The sequence below is a fragment of the Mustela nigripes genome, chromosome 11 (assembly GCF_022355385.1).
Source record: "Mustela nigripes isolate SB6536 chromosome 11, MUSNIG.SB6536, whole genome shotgun sequence".
Lineage (NCBI taxonomy): Eukaryota > Metazoa > Chordata > Mammalia > Carnivora > Mustelidae > Mustela > Mustela nigripes.
In genome coordinates this window covers 30,057,328-30,082,879 of record NC_081567.1, presented here as the reverse complement: position 1 = coordinate 30,082,879, position 25,552 = coordinate 30,057,328, and the positions used below count along the sequence as shown (strand labels likewise).

At 53.4% G+C, this 25,552-nt stretch overlaps 1 protein-coding gene across 1 annotated transcript in view; it reads right to left on the bottom strand.

The window, feature by feature from the left end:
- The window catches only part of LOC132027311 (uncharacterized), a 134,777-nt gene extending 113,453 nt beyond the window's left edge, over window positions 1–21,324 (bottom strand). Inside the window, exons 1-11 of the mRNA XM_059416064.1 lie at window positions 21,306–21,324; window positions 21,096–21,149; window positions 19,773–19,933; window positions 14,553–14,623; window positions 12,762–12,927; window positions 12,543–12,677; window positions 11,777–11,957; window positions 10,740–10,751; window positions 9,588–9,712; window positions 4,778–4,881; window positions 2,155–2,320 (exon numbers count right to left, since the gene is read on the bottom strand). Of these exons, the coding sequence (XP_059272047.1) occupies window positions 2,155–2,320; window positions 4,778–4,881; window positions 9,588–9,712; window positions 10,740–10,751; window positions 11,777–11,957; window positions 12,543–12,677; window positions 12,762–12,927; window positions 14,553–14,623; window positions 19,773–19,933; window positions 21,096–21,149; window positions 21,306–21,324 (1,194 nt within the window). The remainder of the gene's footprint in view (window positions 1–2,154; window positions 2,321–4,777; window positions 4,882–9,587; window positions 9,713–10,739; window positions 10,752–11,776; window positions 11,958–12,542; window positions 12,678–12,761; window positions 12,928–14,552; window positions 14,624–19,772; window positions 19,934–21,095; window positions 21,150–21,305) is intronic.
- Window positions 21,325–25,552: the final 4,228 nt, after the last annotated feature.

Sequence of the window (25,552 nt, the reverse complement as noted above, 5' to 3'; positions counted from 1 at the left end):
AGAAGAAGAAGAAGAGGAGGAGGAGGAGGCGAAAGCACCCTGGGGAGCTCAGAAGGACCGCTAGGCTGGATTTTCCAAACCAGGAACTTCTAACTCCCATTCTTCAAGAGACACCATTTGGAGAAGAAACGGCAAAGAGGTTGAATGCGGCCCAGCAATGGAACAGAGTCTGCACATGCGCGCACGCACATGCACGCGCCCACGCACCTGCATGGGGATGCACGTGCACGCGCACACGTGCACATGCACGCATGCGCGCAGAGCATGGACGAGACTCACAGAGGATGCGGGAGAAAGAAGCCACACTTGAGATGCACGTGAGCTCACGGTATGAAGGTCAAGAGCAGGCAAAACTGAGTCAAGGCCAGAAAGGTCAGCATCCCTGCAACCTGTGCGGTCAGGGATGGGGAGGGGCATGAGATGGGAGGGGAGAAGCGGGAAATGTCCTCCCGTCTTCTAGGAGAGGGTGCGCAGGTGTAAAACCATCAGGCAGGGGCGCCTGGGTGGCTCAGTGGCTTAAACCTCTGCCTTCGGCTCAGGTCATAATCTCAGGGTCCTGGGATCGAGCCCCACATCGGGCTCTCTGCTCAGCGGGGAGCCTGCTTCCTCCTCTCTCTCTCTCTCTCTTTCTGCCTGCCTCTCTGTCTGCTTCTCTGCCTACTTGTGATCTCTGTCAAATAAATAAATAAAATCTTTAAAAAAAAAAAAAAACAACCATCAGGCAGGACGCCTGGGCGCCGTCTCCTGATTGTGTGGTTTAATGCGTAATTTAAAACACGCAGCCCCTCCCTGCAGTGGGGGGCCCTGGTTGGGACCGTGCCACAGACGGAGTCTGTGGGGCAAGCGGTGGGATCTGAATCACTGGCGTTTGGTTAATAACAACATGCTGACATCAATTTCTTGGATGTGACAATGACACTCTGGTGATGGCGGATGTTAACACTGGGGGACCCTGAGCCATAGATGCACAGAAACTCTGTACTGGCTTTGCAACTCTTCCGAACACAAAAAGTTATTGCACAATCAAAAGTATATTCAAACCCTCTCCTGCCTGCCTCCCATCCCCCTCCTCCACCCTTCTCTAACCCCCTCCCTCTTTTCCCTGGCCCCTCCCCCCATCCACTCCCCACCCCTTCCAGGCTGCAGCAAGCGAGCCCGCACCCCCAGCACAGGCCCAGCACACACCCGGCACGCACGCATCCTTGTGGACGGGACAAGAGAATGAGCAAACCCATCCAGAGAGATGTCATCTCTGGCCTGGAGGACAGGTGAGGCAGGGGTGAAGATCTTGGGCTCTGTGAGCAGAGGGACCCCGCCGGCTCTGCTCCCTGTGTCTCCCTGACAAGGGGTCACAGCAGCGTCCCCTGCCGCGTGCAAGACGCTTGGGACACATCACAACTCCTTAATCCACAAGAGTCTCCCCGCCCATTGCCCCCACCACACGATGGAGAAACTGCGGCACAGAAAAGTTCAGTGCGTGGTTAGAGGTCATCGCAGTAAGGGACAAAGCTGGGGTCCAAATCTGGATCACCCTTGCTCCCTGCTGGTGTCCTCTGAATCCTCACCCACAACCTGCCTGGCACGGCAGGGTGAGGGGCGACCAGAGATGGTGCCCCTAGGGCAAGCGAGGACACACCCCATGGAGAAGAGGGGAGCAGCAGGGGGCCTCAGTTTCCTGCCACAGGGGCGCCATCCCAGCACCTACCTCCCAGAGGCATCATCAGGGTCACTAAGACCTCCAGGTTGTTAACAAACCCTCAGCCTTGACTTCACACACGTTTCTTGGTTTCAAGACTCAGTGGACTTAAGTGCTTACAGTAACAAGAGTGGCTCTCATGTTAAAGTGCTCAGATACGGTGCCGGACTCTGGGAGAACGAATTTACGTGCACCATCCTGTGTCTGAACCCCAGCCCAGGAGGAAAGTACTTGTTCCATCCCCCTCTTCCAGATCAGAAAAACGGGCTCAGAGAGGTTAGGTCACCTGCTCAGAATCACCCAGCGGGCAGAACACTGTTGAGACTCAAACCCAAGATCTCTCTGCTCTGTCCCCACCGGTACCACGAGGGTCTGGCACAAAAGCCTGACAGAAGCGGGTCACCCCCGGTATCCTTTCAGCAGCCAAGTGGGGGGCCGGGTCTGGGCGGGGTGCTCACCAGCAGCGTGTGGACCATGGCATCCGTGGGCTGTGGGACGAAGGCCAGCGACCAGAGCCACGCCTCCATCTCATCTGCCTCCACCTCCCCCGACACGATGAGGTCCTTCATGAGGCCCACACAGGGCTCGGAGCCGCAGGAGGGCAGGGCGTCCACCAGCGGCTGCCTACAAGAGATGCCTAGGGAGGTCACGGAGGTGGCCTGCACCTGCAGAGCGCCTTCCAGGCCTCCTCTGAGCATCCCGGGAATACTCTGAGGCTCCAGGAAGTGTGACGGACATGTGTCCAGGATCACAAACCCTGACACATGTCCAGGATCACACATCCACACAGCCCTGAGCTAGGGCTGAGACCCTAGCTTTTAGGATCTACAGGGACAAGTGCAGCTCAATCCAAACCCTGGCAGGTCTGCCCCCCACCCTCGCCCCCAGGAGAGAGTGATTTCCAGCAACACGAGCCCTGCCCACTGTTCTGCTAAAAGGTGCGCCATGGTCACCAGGGAGGGGCCGGCACCCCTGCCGTCAAACGGGAAACCAAAGCCAGGAGGTGCTTTCTCCCCAAGGTCAACATCAAGACTCTTCTTTTCTTTTTGTGGGTTGCAGAAAGGTTCAGAAGCTCAGAAAAGGTTTTTAACTTTTATGCAATGGTGGCTCTGACGAGGGATGGGGCCGAAGGAGAGGACAGTCCCCAGGGGCACAGTAGAAACAGGAGGCGCCATGAGCCAGCAGGGCACACAGCTGTGGGTAGACCGGGCCACCCACCCCCTGATGAGTGACGCCGGCAACTGGAGAGGACCAGATGCCCCACCCCAACCCGCCAAGCCACCCTCTGCCTGTAAATGGTCCCTGTCCTCAGTTTGCTCATCTGCAAAATGGGGATGCTGGTGAATGAACCTGCCCCGACGTGCCCAGGAGCCCTTGGAAACACAGAGGTCACTTTGTCCGAGTAACGCCCTACCTGTTCTTCCCACCTCCCACCTTCGCACTCCTCTTTTCCCTACAGATTTGGGCCCTGGAGAACTACGCTCTGGTCCCATGTGGAGGAGACAGCAGAGGCAAGAGACCTCCAAAAGGATCTGTGCTCTCAGAAACTCCTAGACTTGGGATGGGTCTCCCGCCTCCCTGACTCCCAGCCTCTACGTGGACCGGGGAGACACGGGCTTGTAGGAAAATCCAGAGTAGCAGGCCAGGTATAGGTCACTGGGGAAAGAGGCAGTTCCTCCCAAAGTCTCCAGGCCCTTGCCTACATCAGACAACATTAAAACGTGCCTAAGTCAGAATCCCTTCTATTTAAGCCCATGGGTACCAGATGGAGAAGCCCAGACCACTTAAGTTCAAATCTCATCTCGGCTGTGTGACTCTGGGCCAGTTTCCCAACCCTCCTCTGGGCTTTGGCTTCCTTCTGCACATGTAAAGTAGGAAACAGAATAAAGCCGCCTAGCCCATGGGATCCTTGCAGGGGTTAAATCAGAGAATACGGAGGCGCCTGGGTGGCTCTGTCAGCTAAATGTTCAAGTTTTGATTTCAGCTCAGGTCATGATCTCGGGGTCATGGGACTGAGCCCCCCGCATTGGGCTCCCTGCTCAGCGTGGAGCCTGCTTGAGATTCTCTCTCTCTCCCTCTCCTTCTGCACCTCCCCTACCCCACACACCTCCTCTCTTTCAAATAAATAATGTTTGAAAAAATATGGGGCGCCCAGGTGGCTCAGTGGGTTAAGCCTCTGCCTTCGGCTCAGGTCATGATCCCAGGGTCCTGGGATCGAGCCCCACATCAGGCTCTCTGCTCAGCGGAGAGCCTGCTTCCTCCTCTCTCTCTCTGCCTGCCTCTCTGCCTACTTGTGATCTCTGTCAAATAAATAAAATCTTAAAAAAAAAAATAATAATGTTTGAAAAAATAAAAATGCCAGAATACAGAGAGAGGGTTTCAGAAGATGACTTTGCCATTCCGTTTTGCAGTCATTCGGTTAGACACTTGGCAATGCTGACTTTACAGGGGTCCCCCCCTTTCATATTTTGTAGCTAATAAGATTTTTGAGATCTTCTTGATAGCCTTTGAGAAAGTCCCAGACGTCTGGATCTCGGGGCCTAGAGAGCGGCTGGACTTCCAGAAGGAGCCCCAAGCTTCCCCCCGCTGCCACCCACCTGCAGAGCCCTGAGCTCAGAGAGCTCCTCAGAGATCCCACTTGGCCCCTGGGGTCTCTACACACCCCTTTGCAGGCCCCACATCAGGAGGGTCCCAGTGGTGGGATCCTAGCCTGGCTGGCTCCCCCCACCCACAGGCAGAGGGGGACCCGAGGCACATTGGAATGCTAATTCCAGCTCCAGGCAAGAGGGTCCCAGTCTGGGGAGAGAACAAAGCCTGTATTTATCCTGCCAGGCCTTTCAGTTCAGTCCCAAGAGGGCTCGGGCCCGTGGGAACCTCCAAGCTCCCTGCTTAATCACCTTCTTGGCAGCCCTCCCCAGACTGAAGGACAAGTCAATATCCCAGGGATGAGAGAGGAGGAGATATCACCGTCCACGCCTCCTCAGGGACCTGGGACAGTGTCAAGATCAGCCAGCCCCACCCCCGTCCCCCGGACTGCCAGCCAGCTCCTGGTCCCCCTCCTCCCCGCAGAAAGGTCCTTACCAGTTGTCCCAGCATTTAAAGGAAGACTGTCGCCAGAGTGCCCTCAGCTCGTCTAGGGAGAGGCCCTGGAGCTCGGACACCAGCGTCGAGAACAGTTCTGCAGCCTGGGAATCAGAGGGAGGGGCAGCGTGAGAAACCAGGCAACCTAGGGGGGCAGGAGGGGACACCAGGGTCATCTCAGCCATTCTCCTGCCATCGCGCAGGACTGCAGAGAAAGTGGGAAAGGCATTAGCATCATCTTCCGCCCAAGGTGTCCTGACACCCAATGAAATGAGGCCACATGGTCTGGGCTTTTCTCCATGGAATCCTCGACACATGGGCTGGCCCATTTTTACTCTTTAACGAGCATTGATTGGGCGCCTACTGTGTGCCAGGCCCTGCACTAGGAGCCAGGGACACGGTGGGGAGAAAATCAGACAGGATATCCGCATTTGTGGGCTTTATGCTCTAATAAAATCAGTAAGTGTTCACCGTGACCGTATCTAGTTATTACAAGGAGTCTTAGCAGATTTTGTATAGTGAGACAGCAATATTTCTAGTATTCGTAATGAAAGAAACACATAATCGAGAAAAAGAAATACAAGAACGTTTTTCAGAATTCCGAGCAGAGATGGCTAAGAACAATATTGCAGGTTCTCTCTCTTGTGGGCAGGCCTGACCAGCACGGTCCCTTAAGGTCCAAACATGCCCAAGGAAATAAAGGACTATATTCAGAGCCTGCACCGCTTAGGTCTCAGGAGATACATGGTTTGGTCCTGGCTGGCTGCTGGCAGCACCCACGCTTTCCCCAGGTTTGGCCAAGGCCAGGACTGAGCCCTTCCCCCACCCCCACCCCACCTCCTGGACACCCAGGGGTCCATTGGGGCTGAGAGCGGCATGTCTGGCCTCAAGCCTCCTGTGCTGAGTGGTGGGGACCCAGTTTCCGTGCACACGGCTTGGCTCAGCAAGACACAGGCTGCAAACCAGACCCCTCACCGGCCAGCTCAGCCCACCCCCGGACTCCTGCCAGCACGTCTGCCGCCCAGGGTCCAGGCAGCATTCCCATAATGTGCCTTCTGTTAGCAGAGCTGGTGGCTACTCTTAGTGCTGTCTTTCCTTCCCTGTGCAGAACACACAAGCCAGCCCCTTGTTGGGGCGGGAGGTGGGGAGGTGACGGCTGGCCCTGACTGCTATCAGCCTTGAAGTCTCTGTCCCCCCAGCTCGGGGCAGCTACCCTGGGGCCTCTCAATTCCAGGCCTGCTGCATGCCTTCTGGAAGGGCTCAGACCCCTTTCCTTCCAGCTGGTGGCTTCCTTTCCCCAGCAACACCCGAGATCCTCTGGGCTCAGACACACATGCTTCTAAGTCCTCCAGCTAGCACACACACTGCTGTCCCTAGCCAAGCACGCTGCCTCCTCCAGGGAGGCCTCCAGCTCGAAGTGTTGGCATCAAGATTAGCTTTCCAGAGCCAGGCATGGCTGGAAGGATCTCAACAGCTCATCCTGGTTTCCCCGCTCAGCAGGGAAAGAAGAGAGTAGTTTATCCACTAATAACAAGAACACACAGTACTAATACCACAAGCACCAGTCACCTTGAACGGAGCCCCTGCTGTGCGCCAGGCACCTTTCTAGGCCATGTGCACGCATCAGACCGTTTGACCTTCACAACACCCTATGCAGAGCAGCTGTCCCTGTCCCCACTTAACCGAGAAGATCTGCGACTCTCTGAGCACTTAAGTCAGGGGCCAGGGGTCTCAGCACTGAGTCAAGAAGTGAACCCAGACCACTTAGCTCCTAAACCCACAGTCTTAACCAGTGTCCTCCGGGTTGGCGGGGGCAGGGGGAGTAAAAACAAACAAAAACCCAAAAATCACAAGAGAAAGGAAAGCCCTGATTTGTAGCAGTTGCTGATTTCCACAGTGCCAATATGCCCGCTGCAGCCCTTCCCCAGCGGTCCAAGGGCGGCACGGGATGCAGACTCGGGAAGAGCAGTGTGGAGGCACCATGGTGCGTCCTGTTCCCACAGGCGCCGACAGAAGGTGCGAACGACCTCAAGGGTGGAGGTCACCGGCAAGCAACGGTTCTGAGTACTCACTAATTTTGTTTCTAATGGCACTTATTTCTAATTCAATCGCTCATAATGTCTCCATGGAACAACCGGGCTGCAGAATTCCTACCATCAGCTCTGATACACCATGGTCTACCTACCCTTGGCTGTACACAGTTGGCGTTTAATAAAGACCCATGATTTGGGGCTCCCTATTCTTAGAATACTGGATGCTAACCCTGAGCCGTGCTGTCTCCCTGAGTCCTACCGCCCTTGGGCGGTAGGTAGGGGGAGCTCAGGAGGCTGTAGGGGGGAACTGACCCACCCTGCCTCTGCTCAGGCCTCCTCCAGCATCGCTGACGATGCTGCTCCCCACATCGAAGCTCCTGGGCCTCTCTGCGGAGGGTCAGTCTGGGGAATTTGCTCTCTATTGAACACAGAGTCCTGGTTTTGTTTCCAAACTGAAAAACCAATCTTGTCTCCTGCCCACCGACAATGGAGAGGGGCAGGGGCATTCCACGCTGAAGCTGCGGAGGTCGGTTCCCCCGGCAACCAGGCGGGGCCCCCCTCACCCCTCTGGGGGGTGGGGGCAAGGAGCTGCTTGCTGAGCACTGAGGCATCCTTGGAAAGCCATTTTCAGGAACAAGATCCTCAGCCACTCACCCCCACCCCGGGGGACCTCCCCAGTGGCAACAATGTACTTCCTTCCTGGAGCTATAAATACACAGCAGTGGACTTGTGCCCCCTGGGGCTGGTGCTGCCAGTCTCCCGGAGGGGGAGCGGCAGGCTCGCAGCACGCCTTACCCTGAGTCACCTCTGCCAGGGGGAAATGCCCAGTCTGGGAGTCAGAGCGTGCTCTGGGGGCCAGACGAGAGGAAGCAGGCCTGTCCTGCGGCTTCCCAGCGGGTCACGAGGATCAGCAGCACGACAGTTAGCACAGAGGCTGTAAAGCGGCCATTCTCAAAGAGGGGCACCGGGCAGCACCTGGAGACATTTTGGTGCTCCCAACTGGGGAAGGGGGCGCTGCTTACACCCTACCGTGCACAGGACGGCCCCCACAGTAAAGAATGATCTGGCCCAGGGGGCCAGTCGCATCAAGGTAAGAACCACACTGTGGGGGCAGGCCACCTGGCTTGATGGCCGGCACAGTCACTTACTGGCAGGTGGCCTGGAGGACCATCTCATGAGGCAGGTGGCCCCTTTCCCATGGGCTGCTCTCTGACTCCCACAGAAGCCCCCGGTGAGGCCCACCAGATCGACAAGCTGGGAACCCGCCTCCCAAAACAGCAAGGATAGATATCCACACAGACCCAAAACGTATAGTGTGTGTGTGTGCGTGCATATGTGCGTGTGTGCACACTCTGCATTCGATATACTCATATGTAATACAGTCTGCTTATTCAATATTTTCTACTACATATTTAATATGTAGTTAATAAAGACAGTATCAGCTCCCTACGTATTCAATATATTGTTAAATATTATATATTTTCGCAGGGTCTTTCAGAATCTGACCCTTCTCTCCCTGCCTTCCACCTGCCACCCAGACCATCGTCCTTCATGTCACGTCTCCCCGCATTATTGCAAGAACCTCTTAGGGGGGCTCCCGGCAACCTGCCTGGCCCTGGGTCCATTCTCCAGCCCCAGCCTGCATGTGAGCGTTAAAATGCACATCAGATCGTGACCTCCCTCCTCTGCACAACACCCTCCAAGGCACCCAGCCCACACCTGCCCCGCCCGAGTATCGGGGCCCAGGGTCTGGGCATCGGTGTACCTGAGAAGTGCCCACACCCATGCTGCCAGGACGGCTGAGCTTTGGAAGGCGACGATGTACCTGAACACTCGGCACCATGCCTACAGCTGGGGACAGAGGCCCAGCTCTGCCCATCCCGAGTGACCAATTCTGGTTCCCCAAATCCCGGGTCCTGCGTAAGCAGCCAGTGAAACGGGTATGATCCGGGATAAACAAGCAAGGATAGTGGGAACCCTCCCAGGCTGTTACGGGACCAGAGGAAAAACACCCCTTTCTGTTCTCAGCACACAGGCTCTGGGGCCTGAATCAGAAAAATCCCCGTATCTCTCATGCCTTCCATGGGAGGCCGGAGCTCCCATGCTAAGTCAGCAGCAACTCTGGATTGGGGCAGAAATCGTGGCTGCGGAGGAATTCTCCACAATGTCAGTGGTGGTGGCACCCAGTGCTGTGAAGGGCAGGATGGTGGGACAAAGATCTGTATGTGGGCTGGAACATTCTAGAAATCATCCTGACCGTAAGACCCTGCAGGAGCCGCCCCACTGGTCCTCACCATCCAGCTCCAGGGAGGCTGGGTGACCTGCTCTCCAGACCTGTCCTCAGGGCTCAGGCTCCGGATTCTGGCCTTTCCAAGGTCTTTTCAGAACTCCTTCCCCCTAGATTTCAAAGAGACCACCCCAGGTCTCAACTCCAGTGTCTTCTGCTTGAGACTCCTAGTCCAAAGTGGTCACTCAGTCACATCCCTCCCCCATTCAGAAAGCTAGCCTGAGAGCCCAACAGGACTGCTTGTCTATATAGAGAGGAAAGAAAGGTCTTCTCTTTGCTCACATCCTATCTGTACTGAGGCACAAAATTTGGCACACACCCCTTCTTTTGCTTGTGTAACCAGGCATGGCTATGCAGTGCACAACCTTTGCAACTGTACACAGCAGCTCTGATCGTGAACATGTAGACCATAAAAGATTTGACAAAAAAAGAACAGGGTATGCCAGGGACCCAGGCCAGATTCTGGCTTAGGGCTGGAGAAAGCACTTACCTCAAAGCTCGTGGTCTGAGCCAGACAGAGTTTCCTCACTGATGCGGCCACCATGACCACCGTAGCCTGAGACGGTGTTTCCTCCCATTCGTACAACAGGCTGCTTGGAGTCACATCTCCATCATCTGGATCCAATATAGGAAGCACTAGATGGGGATGACCATATGGGGGAATGCCAGAATGAGAAGAATGTCCCCTGAGAGCCACCCCCCAACCCTACCAATGCTTCCTTTCTGACAAGAGGCATAAGGAGGTGGGGGAGGGGACATGCGCAAGGAATATCATGGCAGCACTGCTGCTACCAGCAAAAGACAGGAAACCACCTTTATACACTGTGAGTGGTAGTCCAATAAGGTAACTCCAAAGCCCTCGTGGGATGGACAGAGAAAACATGAGAAGTCCCTCCGTGCAATCAAAGGCTATTTCAGAAACAAAAAGGTCAGACACCTGCTACAATGTGAACAAATCTTGAAACATACTAAGTGAAAGAAGCTAGTGATAGAAGGTTACATACTCTATGATTCTATCCACATGGTATGTCTTGATGGGGCAAATCCAGACAGACAGACTGGTTGCCAGGGATTGGGGGGGGACAGGGGGTGATGGCGGGGTGGGGGGTGAAATTTGTTTGTGGAGTCACGGAAATGTTGCAAAGTTGGTTGCCACGGTAGGTGTAAGACTCTGACTATACTAGAAGCCATCGAATTATACACTTTAAATAGATTAATTGTACAGCAGGCCAATTAAAAAATTTTTAACTGAAAAATAAAAAATAAAAATAAAACCACTTATGGGGCACCTGGGTGGCTCAGTCAGTTGAGTTCTTGGTTTTGGCTCAGGTCATGATCTAAGGGGGATGAGATCAAGCCCCGCGTTGGGCTCTACGCTCAGCATGGAATCTGCTGGAGGTTCTCCCTCCCTCTCCCTTTCTCGCTCTCAAAACAAATAACTCTTTAGGGGCACCTCGGTGGCTCAGTCAGTTAAGAGTCTGCCTCTGGCTCCAGTCATGATCCAGGGGTCCTGTGATGGAGCCCCACATCGGGCTCCCTGTTCAGTGGGGAGCCTGCTTCTCCTGTGATGGAGCCCCACATCGGGCTCCCTGTTCAGTGGGGAGCCTGCTTCTCCTTCTCCCTTTCCCTTCCCCCACCCCACCTCGCTTGGGCTCTCTGGCTCTCTTTGTCAAATAAATATGTAAAATCTTTAAGGAATAATAAAAAATAAATATACCTTTAAAAACAAAATAAAACCACTCCTATCCTAGTGAAGATACAACCGGACACATTGGGACACAACTAGCTGCCCCCTTAGGGCTCCAATGTGCCCAAGGGAGCGCTCAGGAGGCAGGTTCTTAGCCAGTGCTCCATGGGGCCAGAGAGGGCGCTGGGAAACCACTGGGCTCCATCCCCACCTGCCAGGCTCTCCCGCAGTGGAGCAGTGAGCCTGGGCTCAGAAGCACAAGGGGTCCCGTCCAGGGCTACAGAACAGAGCTGGAGGTTCGAGTCACGGCTCTGCCTCTCACTAGCCGTGCGACCTCAGACAAGCCCTCTTACCCTTGGAGGCACCGTTTCCTTATTTGAAAATGCAACTAATAACAGTACCTTCCTCATGGTACCCTCACAATAAGAACCAAATTAAATAATCCACATAAAACACTCAGCACAGCTCGTGGCCCGAGTAAATCCTTTCCAATCATCAGCAGTTAGAAGCATTGTTTCATTATTCAGAGAAATGGTTTTTCAATCATGCAAAATTATCTTTTTGCCCTCAGCTGCCCACCTTGCTTCTTTCTTCCCATGCAAAACTGGAGGAGAGAGCCAGGCTCCGGGGAATGCTGTGTGTTGGCAGAGACTTCCCAGAAAAATCAGGAAAGCTGAGTCAGCTTGCCCCCTGCTCCCCAGAAATGGTCAGGTCATCAGATGGAAGGTTTTATGGGGGAGGTTTCCCACAAAAGCAGGAAACCAGAAGATTCTAACTCCACTGAAGACAACCCAGGGGGAAGGTCAAGACCAAGCCTGAGCCCTCTGAGCCTGCAGAAATTTCTGGAGAAACTTCTAGAAAAAGAACCTGACTCTTCTGACGATAGCCATTTTCAGAAACGGTTCAAGACAGAGCCTAGGCCTGCTTGAGCCCCTCCACAAAGGGAGGTCCCAAGACTCCTCTGAGGGCCCTCACGTCCCCCCCTTGGTCACCTGTGACAGCCGGCTCCAGGGACATCTCACGCAGCAGGGTGAGCGAGTTAAGGGTCCGCATCTGCACGGCACTTGCCTTCTCCGAGAGGGGCCCCACCGTGTCCAGCTCCGTGCAGGAGGCCTCCCTCAGCACACCAGCCTGGAAACTCTGGAGGCAGATGAGGCCGGAGGCCCGGCCAGCCTGTGGGACCACAGGGACAGGGAGAGGCAGGGGCTCAGGGGAGGGCCCAAATGGGAAGGAAGCCAGCTAATGGGGCCCCTGGAGGGCAGGAGGGAGTGAGGTGGGGCACACCGGGGCCTTCAACAGGGGACCTCAGCAGCACCCACCACCACCAACCAGCCTGGGTCATAGTACCAGCAGCCCAAGCAAAGCCTGCTTGGGGGTGGGGGTGGTGAGGGAGCGCAGGGGAAGGAAGATGGTCCCAGAAACGGGCACCTGCGCCACAGACTTTGTCTCCTGGTACTTAAGGACATCAAGGATCATCTCTTTTTCTTCCCTGGAAACATACTATCGACAAGACAGATTCTCTGCAAGGAGAGGAAGTGGGGAGCCAGGCCGCCTGCGCCCGCGGGAGCAGAGGGGGAGGGAGAAGGAAAGCCGGAGACGGGCCGGAGGGGACAAGTGTGGAGTGAAGGAGATAGAAGGAAAGGGAAAGGAAGGGGCTGGTCCCGGAGATGTGTAGAGGGGGGGCAGGAGAGGGAGTTGAGGGAGGAGGAGAAGGAAGGCGGGACTGGGGGACTGGGCGGAGGAACCGGAGGCACTTACCTCCTCCCGTGGCAGGGCCTGGGAGCGCACGGACGTGCGCACTCGGCGCAGCGAGCAGCGGGCCAAGTCCTTGGTCTTGCGCAGTCGGGCACCCTGTGGCTGGTACGTGGTGGGACACCTGCCCAGGACGTCCACCTGGGCGAGCGAGACCCCCCGTCAGCTCCCCGTGAGCCCCCAGCCCCGCCCCTGCCCCCGCCCCCTCCAGGCTCCCGGCCTCACCTCTTCGAGGGTCTGGGGGCCGCGAGCGTCTGGGAGCCCCTGTAGGAGGCTCAGCACTGCGCGCTTCACGTTCAGCGCCCAGCGCGGCTCTGCGCGGCGGGGACACAGGCGGGCCACGCGCCCTGCCTGCAGGACAAAGCGCAGCGGGTGGCGGCCCAGGGCGGCGCTGGGGACGGTGGGCGGGAGTCACGCAGAGGCCCTCCGAGGCGCCAGGCCGCCAGGGCCGGGGTACCCCTGCTCCCCCTGCTTTAGGTCAGTGGGTCTAGGAAACCCCCATGGGGAACCCAGCATCTTCCCAAATAGCCTGGCTCCCCCCTTCAGCTGTGTTCTCTGGCAACTGGTAACTTCGGAATCAAACACAAGGGGCAGCCGACTCTGCTCAGAGCTGCCCCACTCCTTATTAACACTTGCCCCCAAATTACCTGTGCGTGCCCTGCCTCAAAGAATACAAGTCTGCACTTTTAAGAGCTTTCTGAACAAAGATTCTCATTCGCCCAGCCCACCTGGGAGGCACCTAGCATCCCACCCCCCCAACACACACACGTTACAGAGGAAAGGACCAGAATGTGGCTGGTTCCAGACACCGGCTGGGATTTGAACCCAGGCAGGGGGGCTCCAGTGTCATGGGTCTCAGAACTCGCATCACCCCCCACCTCGCCACCCCCACCCACCGCAGGAAGTGACTTGAGACTCCATCACTGTGCAAATGAGGAAAAGAGACCCACCCATCACCGGGACCAACGGAGCCTGGAGCCTGCGTCCTGCATCCGCCAGGTGAGCGGATGGGAGAGGGGAGGTGATAGGCAGGGACGTCCCCACCATTTTGGGGGGCGGGGTGGGCAGAATAGAGCCAAACTCCAGGCAAGTGTCCCTACTTGCCCCTCCTGGGGAGGTCACTGCCCCTTCTCCAGCCCCAGCAGGAATCTGGGGGCCTTCTGGGAGTAGCCCCCTTGGGTCTCAGGCCTGGCCCTAGAGAAATGCTAATGGTGCCCGCCCCTTCCAGAATCGCAAATGTCAGTCTGGCCTCAAGGAGCTGACAGCCCCCAGCCCCGTGACTTAGCATTTCTGATGAGGGGCCCACGGACAATAGCCCGCACTCCCCCCAGGGAGGAGACCACCCTAGGCCTTTCAGCAGGGATCCACTGCCCCCACAGCGTCCCCCAACCCTGCATCACCATCACCCCCCACACACAAAGCCTTTTTTTTTTTTTAAACAAATGAATTTGCAATAAAAAAGGAAGAGGAATCTGCAGAGATGGACTTGTCTTCAGTCTGGCGGCTGGACTGAGCTTTGAGGCCACAGAGGCCACTGTCAGCGAGTCCTGGGAAACAAGCCGGAGAGAGAATTCCAGGCTTGGTCCTTGGTTGGATCACAAAAGGGAGGCTTAGCTTGGGATGGGAAAGGCCATGGGTCTCCAAGAAAACCCCCATCTCAGCAGAGATTGGGGGTGGGGGGGCTGCTTTAATGGAAGATACCAGTGTCTTCCAGAATGCACTCAAGGACAATGCCCAAGGTTGCCTGACTAACACAGAATCTGGACATGCTGGGGGTGATTGGCAGGGAAATGGAAGGTGAGTTCCATCCACCAGGTAAGGGAAGGCCACTGAGCGTCACTTAAGCCTCCTACATCGGTCCTCATTGATGATCTGCTCTGGGAGCCTACAAGGTCAAAATCAAAGGGGGTGTCATTCTTCCAATCTAACTTGGTGCAGCCAGCACCTGGCAGCTGTTGGAAGAAGATACGGGGCTCGCACGTCTTGTCCCATGAGGAGCAAGGCCTAGTGTCTTACCTCAAATTCTCCGAGTCCTTCAGAACTGCCACTTCGGACCCCAGGATAGATGTCACCTGGAATTCTTGGAGCTGAAGCGGAAAGGCCCATGAGTCAGGGACCTCTCCCAGGATACCCAGGACCTCACTAGCTCCCCTACACACAAAGCAGTTCTGGGGTCCAGCAGGAGACACAGCCCCAGGTAGGGGGGTAGGCAGAGAGATCCCTCCCTTGGGCAGAAGGTTCTAGTTCCTAGGTGGGGGAGGCCAAGTATCTCCAAAGGGTAAACAGGAAAAATAGCCAGGGCCTACCGCTCCCCAGTAAAGGTTCACCCTACTTTCTCCTTTTGTCCAAAAGGCCCTGGAAATTGGAGTAAGAGATTCCTATGACTACCCAATACAAACAAAACAGGTTTAGACTGTAAAGCAAACAAACAGAAAAAAAAAAAAAAAAAAAAAAAGACTTTGCCCACCATGAATAAAACACTTGGATATCCCCACAGCACCACGGGCATACGCACGCACACGCGCGTGTGTGGGTGTGCGTGTGTTCTTCTTGCCAAAGAAGGTGGACTTCCTAAAGAAGAAAAATAAAACCGCCCCTAAAAACTGCCTCCCTAACCTGACGGGTCCCACTTTGTAAAAAACAGACTCTTCCGAGAGCAGTCTTAGGTTGACAGCAATATTGAGAAGGGTGTACAGATTTCTCATATACCCTGTGGATACCCATACCCACGCCCCCCACCCCAAACTGAAACCCCCACCAGCATGGCACACGTTACAAACACATCATCACCACCCGAAGCCCATGGTTTACACCGGGGCTCACTCTGGGGGGGGGGGGGTGCGATTTGTGGGTTTGGACACACGTACCACGACACGCATCCACCATTAGAGCATCATAGAGACCTTTCCCTGCCCCAGGATTTTGCTTTTTCCAAAGCGACTTATCTTCACACATCTTGTCTAAAACCCATTTCCTCTCTCCCCTGCAAACCAGCTCCCCTCTGCCAGCGGAGGGTCTGTCATCTCCTCAGTCGCCCAGGCTTGAAATGTTGGGGTGAAATACAGTCCCTCTTGGCCCCGAGAGGCTGTCCAGGACCATGGATCCCTCAGGCATGGAACGGACACCACTTACGGACCAACCACTTGGTTGAAAGCTGCCCACTGCGACTGTATTCCATATGCCCCAGATTTTCCATAGAAACATAGAGACATGGAAGATCGTTTTTGAAAACCCACTGCACTGTATACTTCAAAATGGTTAAAAGGAGGGGGCCCGGGTGACTCAGTCCGTGAACCATCCAACTTGATTTTGGCTCAGGTCATGATCTCAGGGTTGTGAGATCGAGCCCCACAATGGACTCCCCTATCAGCAAGGAATCTGGTTCTCTCTCTCACTCACTCTCCGTCCCCACTCCTTCCTCCTCTAATATAAATAAATCTCTAAAAATATATATTTAAAAAAATGAAGATCTGAATAGATCTGAATACCCATGACCCAGGAATCGCACTCTGGGTATTTACCCTAAAGATACAAATGCAGTGATCCGAAGGGGCACATGCACCTGAATGTTTATAGCAGCAATGTCCACAATAGCCAAACTATGGAAAGAACCTGGATGTCCACCAACAGATGAATGGATAAAGAAGATGTGATATAGACATACAATGGAATACTATGCAGCCATCAAAAGAAATGAAATCTTGCCATTTGCAATGACATGGATGGAACTAGAGGGTATTATTCTAAGCAAAGTAAGTCTTTCAGAGAAGGACAATTATATGATCTCCCGGATATGAGGAATTTGAGAAACAAGACAGAGGATCCCAGGGGAAGGGAGGGAAAAATGAAGCAAGATGAAACCAGAGAAGAAGACAAACCATAAGAGACTCTTGATCTCAGAAAACAAACTGAGAGTTGCTGGGGGGTACTGGGTAGGGGGTAGGGAGAGGGTGGTGGGGTTATGGACATTGGGGAGGGTATGTGCTATGGTGAGCACTGTGAATTGTGTAAGACTGATGAGTCACAGACCTGTACCCCTGAAACGAGTAATACATTATATGTTGATTTAAAATATAACAATAAAAAAATGAAGATCTGATACAGACCGTGATGTGGATGAACCTTGAAAACATTACACTGAGTGATAGAACCCAGACACAGACGTTGACATGTTGATGGCGGTATTGATGGTGATAAGTGTTTCCACTTCTGGGCGGCACCTCCCCAGCAAATTCCCAGAGGCAGGAAGTGAACTAGAGATCCAGGGGGCCGGCAGGGAGGAGGAAGGGGGTGTTACCGTGTGGTGGGTATAGTGCTTCTGTTTGGGATGATAAACAAGCAGCTGGAGACGGTAGCTGTAATCACATATGTAATTTGTACGTGCGTACACGTTTACAGAACTTCGTAAATGCATTTGTTGCCACGGAATTATACACTGGAAATGGTTAATGAAATAGGAGGGGCGCCTGGGTGGCTCAGTGGGTTAAGTATCTGACTCCTTTTTTGTTTTTTGTAAGATTTTATTTATTTATTTGACAGACAGAAATCACAAGTAGGCGGAGAGAGAGGAGGAAGCAGGCTCCCCGCTTAGCAGAGAGCCCGATGCGGGGCTCGATCCCAGGACCCTGGGATCATGACCTGAGCCAAAAGCAGAGGCTTTAACCCACTGAGCTACCCAGGCGCCCCCTACTGTCTGACTCTTGATCTCAGCTCAGATCTTGATCTCTGGGTCCTAAGTTCAAACCCTACATTGGGCTTCACGCTGGGCACAGAGTCTGTTTAAATAATTAAGCAAATAACTAATTAATTAGTAAATTTGTGATATATATTTTACCATAATTTTTAAAAAGGACTAAGGGCATCTGGGTGGCTCAGTTTAAGCATCTACCTGTGGCTCAGGTCATGCTCTTGGGGTCCTGGGATCGAGCCCCATTTCGGGCTCACTGCTCAGCAGGGAGTCTGTTTCTCCCTCTCCCTCTGCCCCATCCTACTGCTCATTCTCTCTCACTCTCTCTCTCAAATAAATAAATATCTTTTTAAAAAGAATAAAAAGAAACCAGACACAGAAGAGAAAGAACATCCCACCTGATGCCATCAGAGAAGAAAAGTCCAAAGACAGGCCAAACTAATCCATGGTATTAGAACTCAGCAGGATCTTTGGAAAAGTGACCGGAAGGGAGAATGGGGCAAGGTTAGAGGGTTTGTGTTTCATTTCTTGATCTGGTGCTGAGTACACACATGTTTTGTTTGTGAAAATTCATTGTTCTGGAAACTTCTTTTCACACTTTAATTGATGGCTTCCTGCATGCACGTAAAATTTCCATTTTTACCAAAAATCTTTGATAAAAGCCAGTTTTTTGTATTCTTGAAAACAATGGACATTACCTATTTTTTTTAAATTATTTTTTAGAGAGTGCAGCAGGGGGAGGGGCAAAAGGAGAGAGGGAATCTTAACCAGCCTCCACGTCCAGTGTGGAGTCCGACAAAGGCTCCATCTCATGACCCTGAGATTGTGACCTGGGCTGAAATCAAGAGTCGAACACTCCACCGACTGAGCCACCCAGGGTCCCATGAATTTTTTTTATATATTTTTTTAAAGATTTTATTTATTTATCTGACAGACAGAGATCACAAGCAGGCAGAGAGGCAGGCAGAGAGGCAGGCAGAGAGGCAGGCAGAGAGGCAGGCAGAGAGGCAGGCAGAGAGAGAGGAGGAAGCAGACTCCCTGCCGAGCAGAGAGCCCCATGCGGGACTCCATCCCAGGACCCTGGGATCATGACCTGAGCAGGCAGAGGCTTTAACCCACTGAACCACCCAGGCGCCCCCCCATCAATTTTTTTTTTTTTTTAAGATTTTATCTGTCTATTTGACAGAGATCACAGTAGACAGAGAGGCAGGCAGAGAGAGAGAGGGAAGCAGGCTCCCTGCTGAGCAGAAAGCCCGATGCCGGACTCGATCCCAGGACCCCGAGATCATGACCCGAGCCGAAGGCAGCGGCTTAACCCACTGAGCCACCCAGGTGCCCCTTAATGCTAAGAACAAAGCAACCAAATCAATCAGCAGCAGCACACCATTTGCTATGTGAAAACTGGCCCTATGGGAGAAAAAAACAAGCAGCTGCTGGTATTTTGAGGAACACGAGCAGGCAAAGACACCACCAAAATGGCAGGTCTGAGCCAAACATTCTGGATGATTTAAGAATCCAGAGGCAAGGCTGCCTCGGTGGCTCAGTCAGTTAAGCATCTGCTTTTGGCTCAGGTCATGATCTCAGGGTCCTGGGATGGAGCCCCACATCGGGCTCCATGGTCGGTGGGGAGTCTGTCCCTCCCCTACCCCCACTTGTGTGCTCTCTCGCTCACTCACTCTCTCTCTCATAAATAAAATCTTTAAAAAGGAAAAAAAAAATTCAGAGGCAGCTCAGAGCCACCCCATGGAATACCCCATCCTGTGATCTACGTGAAACATAAAAAAATAAAAAGTTTTGAGAAATTCTTGTCAGCAAGCGCTCCAGCCAGTTCGAAACTGCTTTTCAAGCCTGAGAGAAGACTCCAGTGAAACAAAGTGGCCATTTACGCAGGGTGGGAGGCTCTATGCAGGAGAATCAGCAGGAAGGAGACAGGAAAGAAGGGGCAGGCACGGCACTTCCACTACCAAGAACACAAGGGAGCTCTGGGGAAATCCTGATGAAAGGCAATCGTGACCACCAAGTCTAGCTCATAGCTCTGCCTTGAATGAACCCAAAGCAAACACCACCACCACATCACCTACCATTTGCCTTTAACCCGAGCCGTGGACCCAGGCACTGCAAGGCCCAGTGCCCAGTATAAAGCTGCCTGGAGCAGGCCTGGGGACCCCATCCAGGCCTCGGGTATCCACTCCAGTGTTCATTTGTGTATAAGGCTCTTGACTCGGTTTGGCTTTGTTCACTCCTGAGGCTGGCGGGTTCCCCAGCTTTGACCCTCATTTCTACCAAAGACACATCCCCCGTCCCCATCCCATGGGTCTACTTACTACACGGAATACCGACACTCTTTTTTTAACCACTGCTACTCCCCCCACGGGGCACTTCCTTCAACCAAAATGGCGCCATGTTCCCACGTCACCCTCCAGAGTCCTGACTTGTTGATTCTGAGAATCCTCCGAAATCTCCTCTCTGTTGGAAAACTGGGGGTCTGTGGCTTCCCCTTGGCCCTCCCCAGTATCACTGTGTCTTCTCTGTTGCCCAAAGACACTCACCCACAAGGCCATCTGGCATGGGCCCAGCACATCAATGAGGACCAAGCCTTGGAGGCCAAGGCCGCTCCCCTCCACTGGGTCCCCCTGCAGGCCAGTACTGGTGTTGGTGGAAAACTGATAGATGTATCTGGTGCCCACAGGGAGGTGGGGATCAGCTGACCCTAGAGAGCAGACAGAGGGCACTGGGTCACCTTGACAACCCATCACCGTTGGGTACCCAACTGCATGGAGACTATCCGGACATGCTTGTTCCCCCCTCCCTCCATCTCGGTCCTGAACTGCCTGCCCCAAGTACAGGAGAAGGCTGGGGGTCTGTACCCACCTATGAAAGCAAAAAGAAAATTAAAATATTAACAGTTAGTACTTAATAAATGGTAACCCGTGTTCTCAAGTACTAAGAGCTCCTTCGAAGAGCTTTAAATGTCAACGTTGGCCTCTTCCCACTTGATGGGGGACCCAGTTGCCCTAACCAAAACCACCTCTAGGCTTTGCAAAACATCCCTGAAGGGAACAGTCGTGCTGGTTCAGAACCACTGATCTACACCTACGTGAACTCATTCAGGCTTCTTAACCAACTCTGGAGTGGGTGCTCTCATTTTCCCATTTTACACAGGTAGAAACGGAGGCCCAGAGAGGTTAACTAACTCATGCAACATCACACAGCTGGGATGCCAACCTTGGGACTCCTCGTCTATTGCCTTAAGGACTGGCGTGTGTGTGAGGAGAACATTGCCCTGAGCCCTTACTGGGGGCAGAACCATCAAGCTGACCTCAGGGGCACTGAGGTGGCAGAAAGGGCTGATTTAGGGAGCAGACAGCTCTGTACATCTCTAACCCTCTATTTAGGCCAGGGGACCGATTGCAAAACCTGAGTGTGACACCCCACCCTTCTCTGGGGCTCCCAGGTGAATTATCGTGTTCCTGAGCTCAGACAGAGACACACCTTCCACTCCCAGGATGCTCTATTCCCTCCAAAGAATTTGCCTGAGGTTCTCTCATGTGTTCCACCCCAAAATGCAAATAGAATCACCCAGCACAGATGTTTATTGCACCGGAGGACCTCAGACGCATGAGGCCCAAGCCCGAGGCGTATTACCTTGGGTGTGCTGTTTGCTTCCCTAACTGCTGACGACCAGGTGGCCTGTCCAGAACTGGCCTCGCTCCGCCCACCCCGCCTCTTCTGGGAATGGGGACATGCCCTCCTCCGAGGCTGTCCCTAATCACACCTGGCAGCTGGTCGGCTTTGTTCCTACCACCACCCCCGCCCCATCCCGTCTCCTGGTCACCAGAGGTGTGATCAGGTCTCCCCGGAGAGCTGCTCACCTGGGCACGCCATCATGCAGGAGGCCGCCGGTCTCTCCAGCGAGTCTGGAATTTCTGAAACCACAGATCAGATGGAAGGCGGGCAAGGCCAGGAGAAGGACCACCCACTGACCGACTTGTGAATGGGACCCTGACGGGTTCAAGAGGATAAGAGGCAACGCCGGCTCTCCTCTTCCCCGGAGGGCTGAGAGTGACCTCCCCGCTCCTTACCCAACCTGCTCTTCCCCATCTTGCTCACCAGCACCACCGTCCCGACGGCTTAAGCTGGTGAGGCAGGAGGCATCTGGGCTTCTACTCCCTTCCCTTATTGCCACCCCTGTGCCAGTGCATCAGCACGATCTGCCAACTCCATCACCAAATCCGAGTCTCCCTCCCTCCGTCCATCTGTCCCTCCCACCCCCTCCCCACTCCCTCCATCTCTCTCCCCCTCCCTCTCTCCATCACTCCTCTGCGAGTCTCCCCGGCCATCCCTCTACGCAACACCATGCCTTCTCTCGCCCAGATGATCGCAGCAGCCTCCTAACAAGTCCCCATGTCCCCAGTTCATCGTCCGCAGCTAGAGGCATCTTAAAAACCTAAACCTGATCACAACACTCGTGGTGTAACAGCTCCTATGCTTCCTGCCCACCACGTGCACTTATAAGGACATCCTTAGTGCAAGCGCCAGCCTCGCTCTGCCCTCTGGCCGCATCTCACGCCGCCCTGCCCTCACCGTCCGGCCACCCTGGCTCTCCGTCAGCTCAAGGCCTCCGCCCATCCTGTTTCCAACTGCCCAAACACTCTTCCTCCTGCTTGTCTTCGCCCTAGTCCCCGACCACCATGAACCAACACAGCCAAACCAAGAGGCTGCAGCGGGGTGGGGGTGGGGGGGTCTCAGGACACCTCCTCCTGGCCGCCCACCACCGCCTTCTCAGTGGCAGAAGATGACCACAGCAGGAACGGCATGGGCTCCCAACCTCCTTGGCCCCCACCTTGGGCCTCTGAGGTCCCTCTGCAGGGAATCTCCCAGCCCCCGCCCCAGCATTCCTCCCTCCAGCCACACCAGCCTGCTGGAGAGGCCACTTCCACCTGCTGTCACCCTCGTGTGTCCTTCCTTCTAGCCACTCCTCTGGGTCTTTCCAGGCTACCATCTGCCCTCCTGGGACAGCCTCAGCTCCGAGGATCCTTCTATCCGCAGCCGTTTTCATACAGTGGCTTTTCAGTAACATCATTTCTATCCTCAAAACCACCTCACTGTCCCCCAACTGCCAATCATGACCCGCGCCAGCCTGCTTAATCCCTTGAAAGACAAAGCACGTCCATCGGGTCCGGGAAAGTGCAATTTATACCATTGTACAGACCCTTTGCAATGAAATAAACATGCTAGGATGTTCCCACCTCCGAAACGTGTGTCGTCTAACAAGATGCTCTTTGCATTCAAGTAGAGCATTTACTGATGGATAAAGATACATTTCAAAGACATTTAACTTGGGGCGCCTGGGTGGCTCAGTGGTTTGGGCTGCTGCCTTCGGCTCGGGTCATGATCTCAGGGTCCTGGGATCGAGCCCTGCATCAGGCTCTCTGCTCCGCAGGAAGCCTGCTTCCCTCTCTCTCTCTCTCTCTCTCTCTGCCTGCCTCTCTGCCTGCTTGTGATCTTTGTCTGTCAAATAAATAAAAATTAAATCTTTAAAAAAAAAAAAAAAAGACATTTAACTCAGTACATTTCTCTTCCAGTTGTCCTCCAGCTCTGTGACATGTACTCTGGGCACCAAATAAAACCTGTTGATGGATAATCGTTAATTTACGCATGATGCTTAAACTCCAAATCGTGCACAGATCCAGCATTCTGCTTGCTTGCTCCACCAACAACCTCTACACCTGCTTTACCCCCCCAGCTAAGGCTGAAAAGCAGCCAAGCCCTCGAACCCCCATCCACCATGAGCTTCAGAAACCAGGTGTGTTGCAAAGAGCATTAGTGCCCAAACTGTGTCCCACTCCCTTCCACTTCCCACGCACTTAAAAAAAATTTTAAATTAAAAAAAAAAAAAAAGTTTCAAAACGATTCAATAATCCTACTCAAGAAATCAACAAAGGAGGGGGAAACACAGAATCTTGGGCAGTAAGAAATCTTCCCATCAGATCCTACTCATTTCTAGGGGGTGAGTTGAAAGAGACTGAACCTGAGGTTGTCTCTAGAGCCTGGAAATGAGATCAGGTCTCATTCCGGCTTTCTCTGATGTCAGTTCTGGTCCCTGTTCATTCATTTATCCTGCACAGATTGACGGAAGAGCTCCTGTACATTGGGCAGGTAAGTGCTAAAAATATAGCAAAAACAAACAAACAAACAAATCCCCCACAAAAACAACAAAAAATAAAAAAAACAAAGCAAAACAGAAAAACAGCTATAATCTGACCTGCACCATCCAGCTCGACAGACAGACACCAGCCACGCATGGCTATCGGGCATCTGAAATGTGACTGGTGTTATGGGGGAGCTTTCTGTTCTGTAATTTAATTTTTTGTTATTAATTTAATTTTAAGTTAAAAACTGATCCTAAAGTCAGCCACTAGAAAACTTAACTATGTTTAGAACAACCTAGGATACAAAACTCTTTTTTCAGCTCTAAATCGTAGGAAATCAAAATATACATCAAGTACTTGCAATGAAAATTTAATATCCAAACCAGAATGCTGGGGTGGGGGCACCTGTCTGGCTCACTGGGCAGAGGGCGCGACTCCTGTTTTGGGGGGTTTTAAGTTCAAGCCCCACGTTGGGTGTAGAGATGACTTAGAAATAAAATCTTTTTTAAAAAATTGAAATAAGCTCTCAGTATAAAATATACCCCAGATTTCAGAGAATGGAAATTTGGTCTCATTAATATTTTTTTACATTGATTACATTTTATAATGAGACTTTGGCCCAGTAAAATATATTCTAAAAATTAATGTCACCCGTTCCTTTTTAACATCTTTAAAACATGGTTGCTAGAACCTTTCAAAGTACACATTGGCTCCCATGATATTTTATTGGATAGTGCTGCCCTGGGCCCTTCTGCAGGAAGCAGACAGCAGATAAAAGCTCATTCCATACAGTCACCCGGCATTGAGAGCTACTTAGTATCTTCAAGCTCACTACCCCTATACCCCAGCGGACTGCGTAGTATCCCTGGCGCCCAAGGTCAGCATTTCCTCGCTCAGGATTGCAGATCTGGTCTCAGGTTTCAGAGGATGTTGGTGCAAGACAGGAGCAAAACATGCAGGACCACTCAGAAGCTGGGTCCCCATCAGAGGCCAAACCAAGGGAGCCAGAGGAACAGGTGACCAGGTATCCAGCTGCTGCTGTCCCAGCCGCGCCCCAGCTTTACTTACTCCCGGAAGTCACTGCCACCAGCGCCCAGAGCAGGACCAGACCCAGGGACCCCATGGGCACCGGCACCGCCACCAGCCCAAGGGAGCCCCACACCATCAGCCTCTCTCCGAGGGCACGGAGCTTTCCCAAAGGGCCGGGCTCAGCCTGGATCAATGCTTCCAACCCAGGACTGGTGGGGGAGGCAGGGAGGGGGCTTCCTGAGCAGAGACCCAGCCAATCAGAAGCCTCCGATAAGCCTCAGCGCTCTCCCTGGGAAAGGGGGCGGGGGGGAGGTGGCTTCTGACCAACGAGGGGGAAAATCCCTTTTCTGGATAGGGGAAAGAGAAGAAAGGTTTGCCTCTTCAAGCCTTGTAAATGGAGCTCTGCAGCCAGAAGGCAAACAAAGCCATGGTCCGATTTCTTTCTTTCTTTCTTTTTTTAAATGCTAATTAAATTTACCATTTTAACCATTTTTAATGGCAGTTTGATGACATTGAGTGAATTCACAATGTCCAGAGAACCATCATGGCTGTCAGGTCTGGCTAGTTTGTCCCACTGCTCCAGGCAGGCGAAGCCAGGCCTTAGGCATGGCTGTCACCAAACAGGGGACAGCAGCAGGGTCTCTCAGAGCTCAGGCCCAATGCCTCCCTCCCTGACACATCAGGAGGAGCAGTTAAGGGAGGGGGAGGGGCGTCTGGGTGGCTTAGTTGGTTAAGCATCTGCCTTTGGCTTGGGTCATGATCCCGGGGGTCCTGGGATCAGGTCCCATGTCGGGGAGTCTGCTTCTCCCTTTCCCTCTGCTGGCCCTCCTGCTTGTGCTCTCTCTCTCTCTGCTAAATAAATAAAATCTTTAAAAAAAAAAAATAGGGGCACCTAGGTGGCTCAGTGGGTTAAAGCCTCTGCTTTCGGCTCGGGTCATGATCCCAGGGTCCTGGGATCGAGCCCCGCGTCAGGCTCTCTGCTCCACAGGGAGCCTGCTTCCCTTCCTCTCTCTCTGCCTGCCTCTCTGCCTACTTGTGATCCCTGTCTGTCAAATAAATAAATAAAATCTTAAAAAAAAAAATAGACGGGGGAGGTCTGCTCACCTGTGCTCCGTGTCCTTTCCCAGACCCCACCTCCTCTTTCTAAG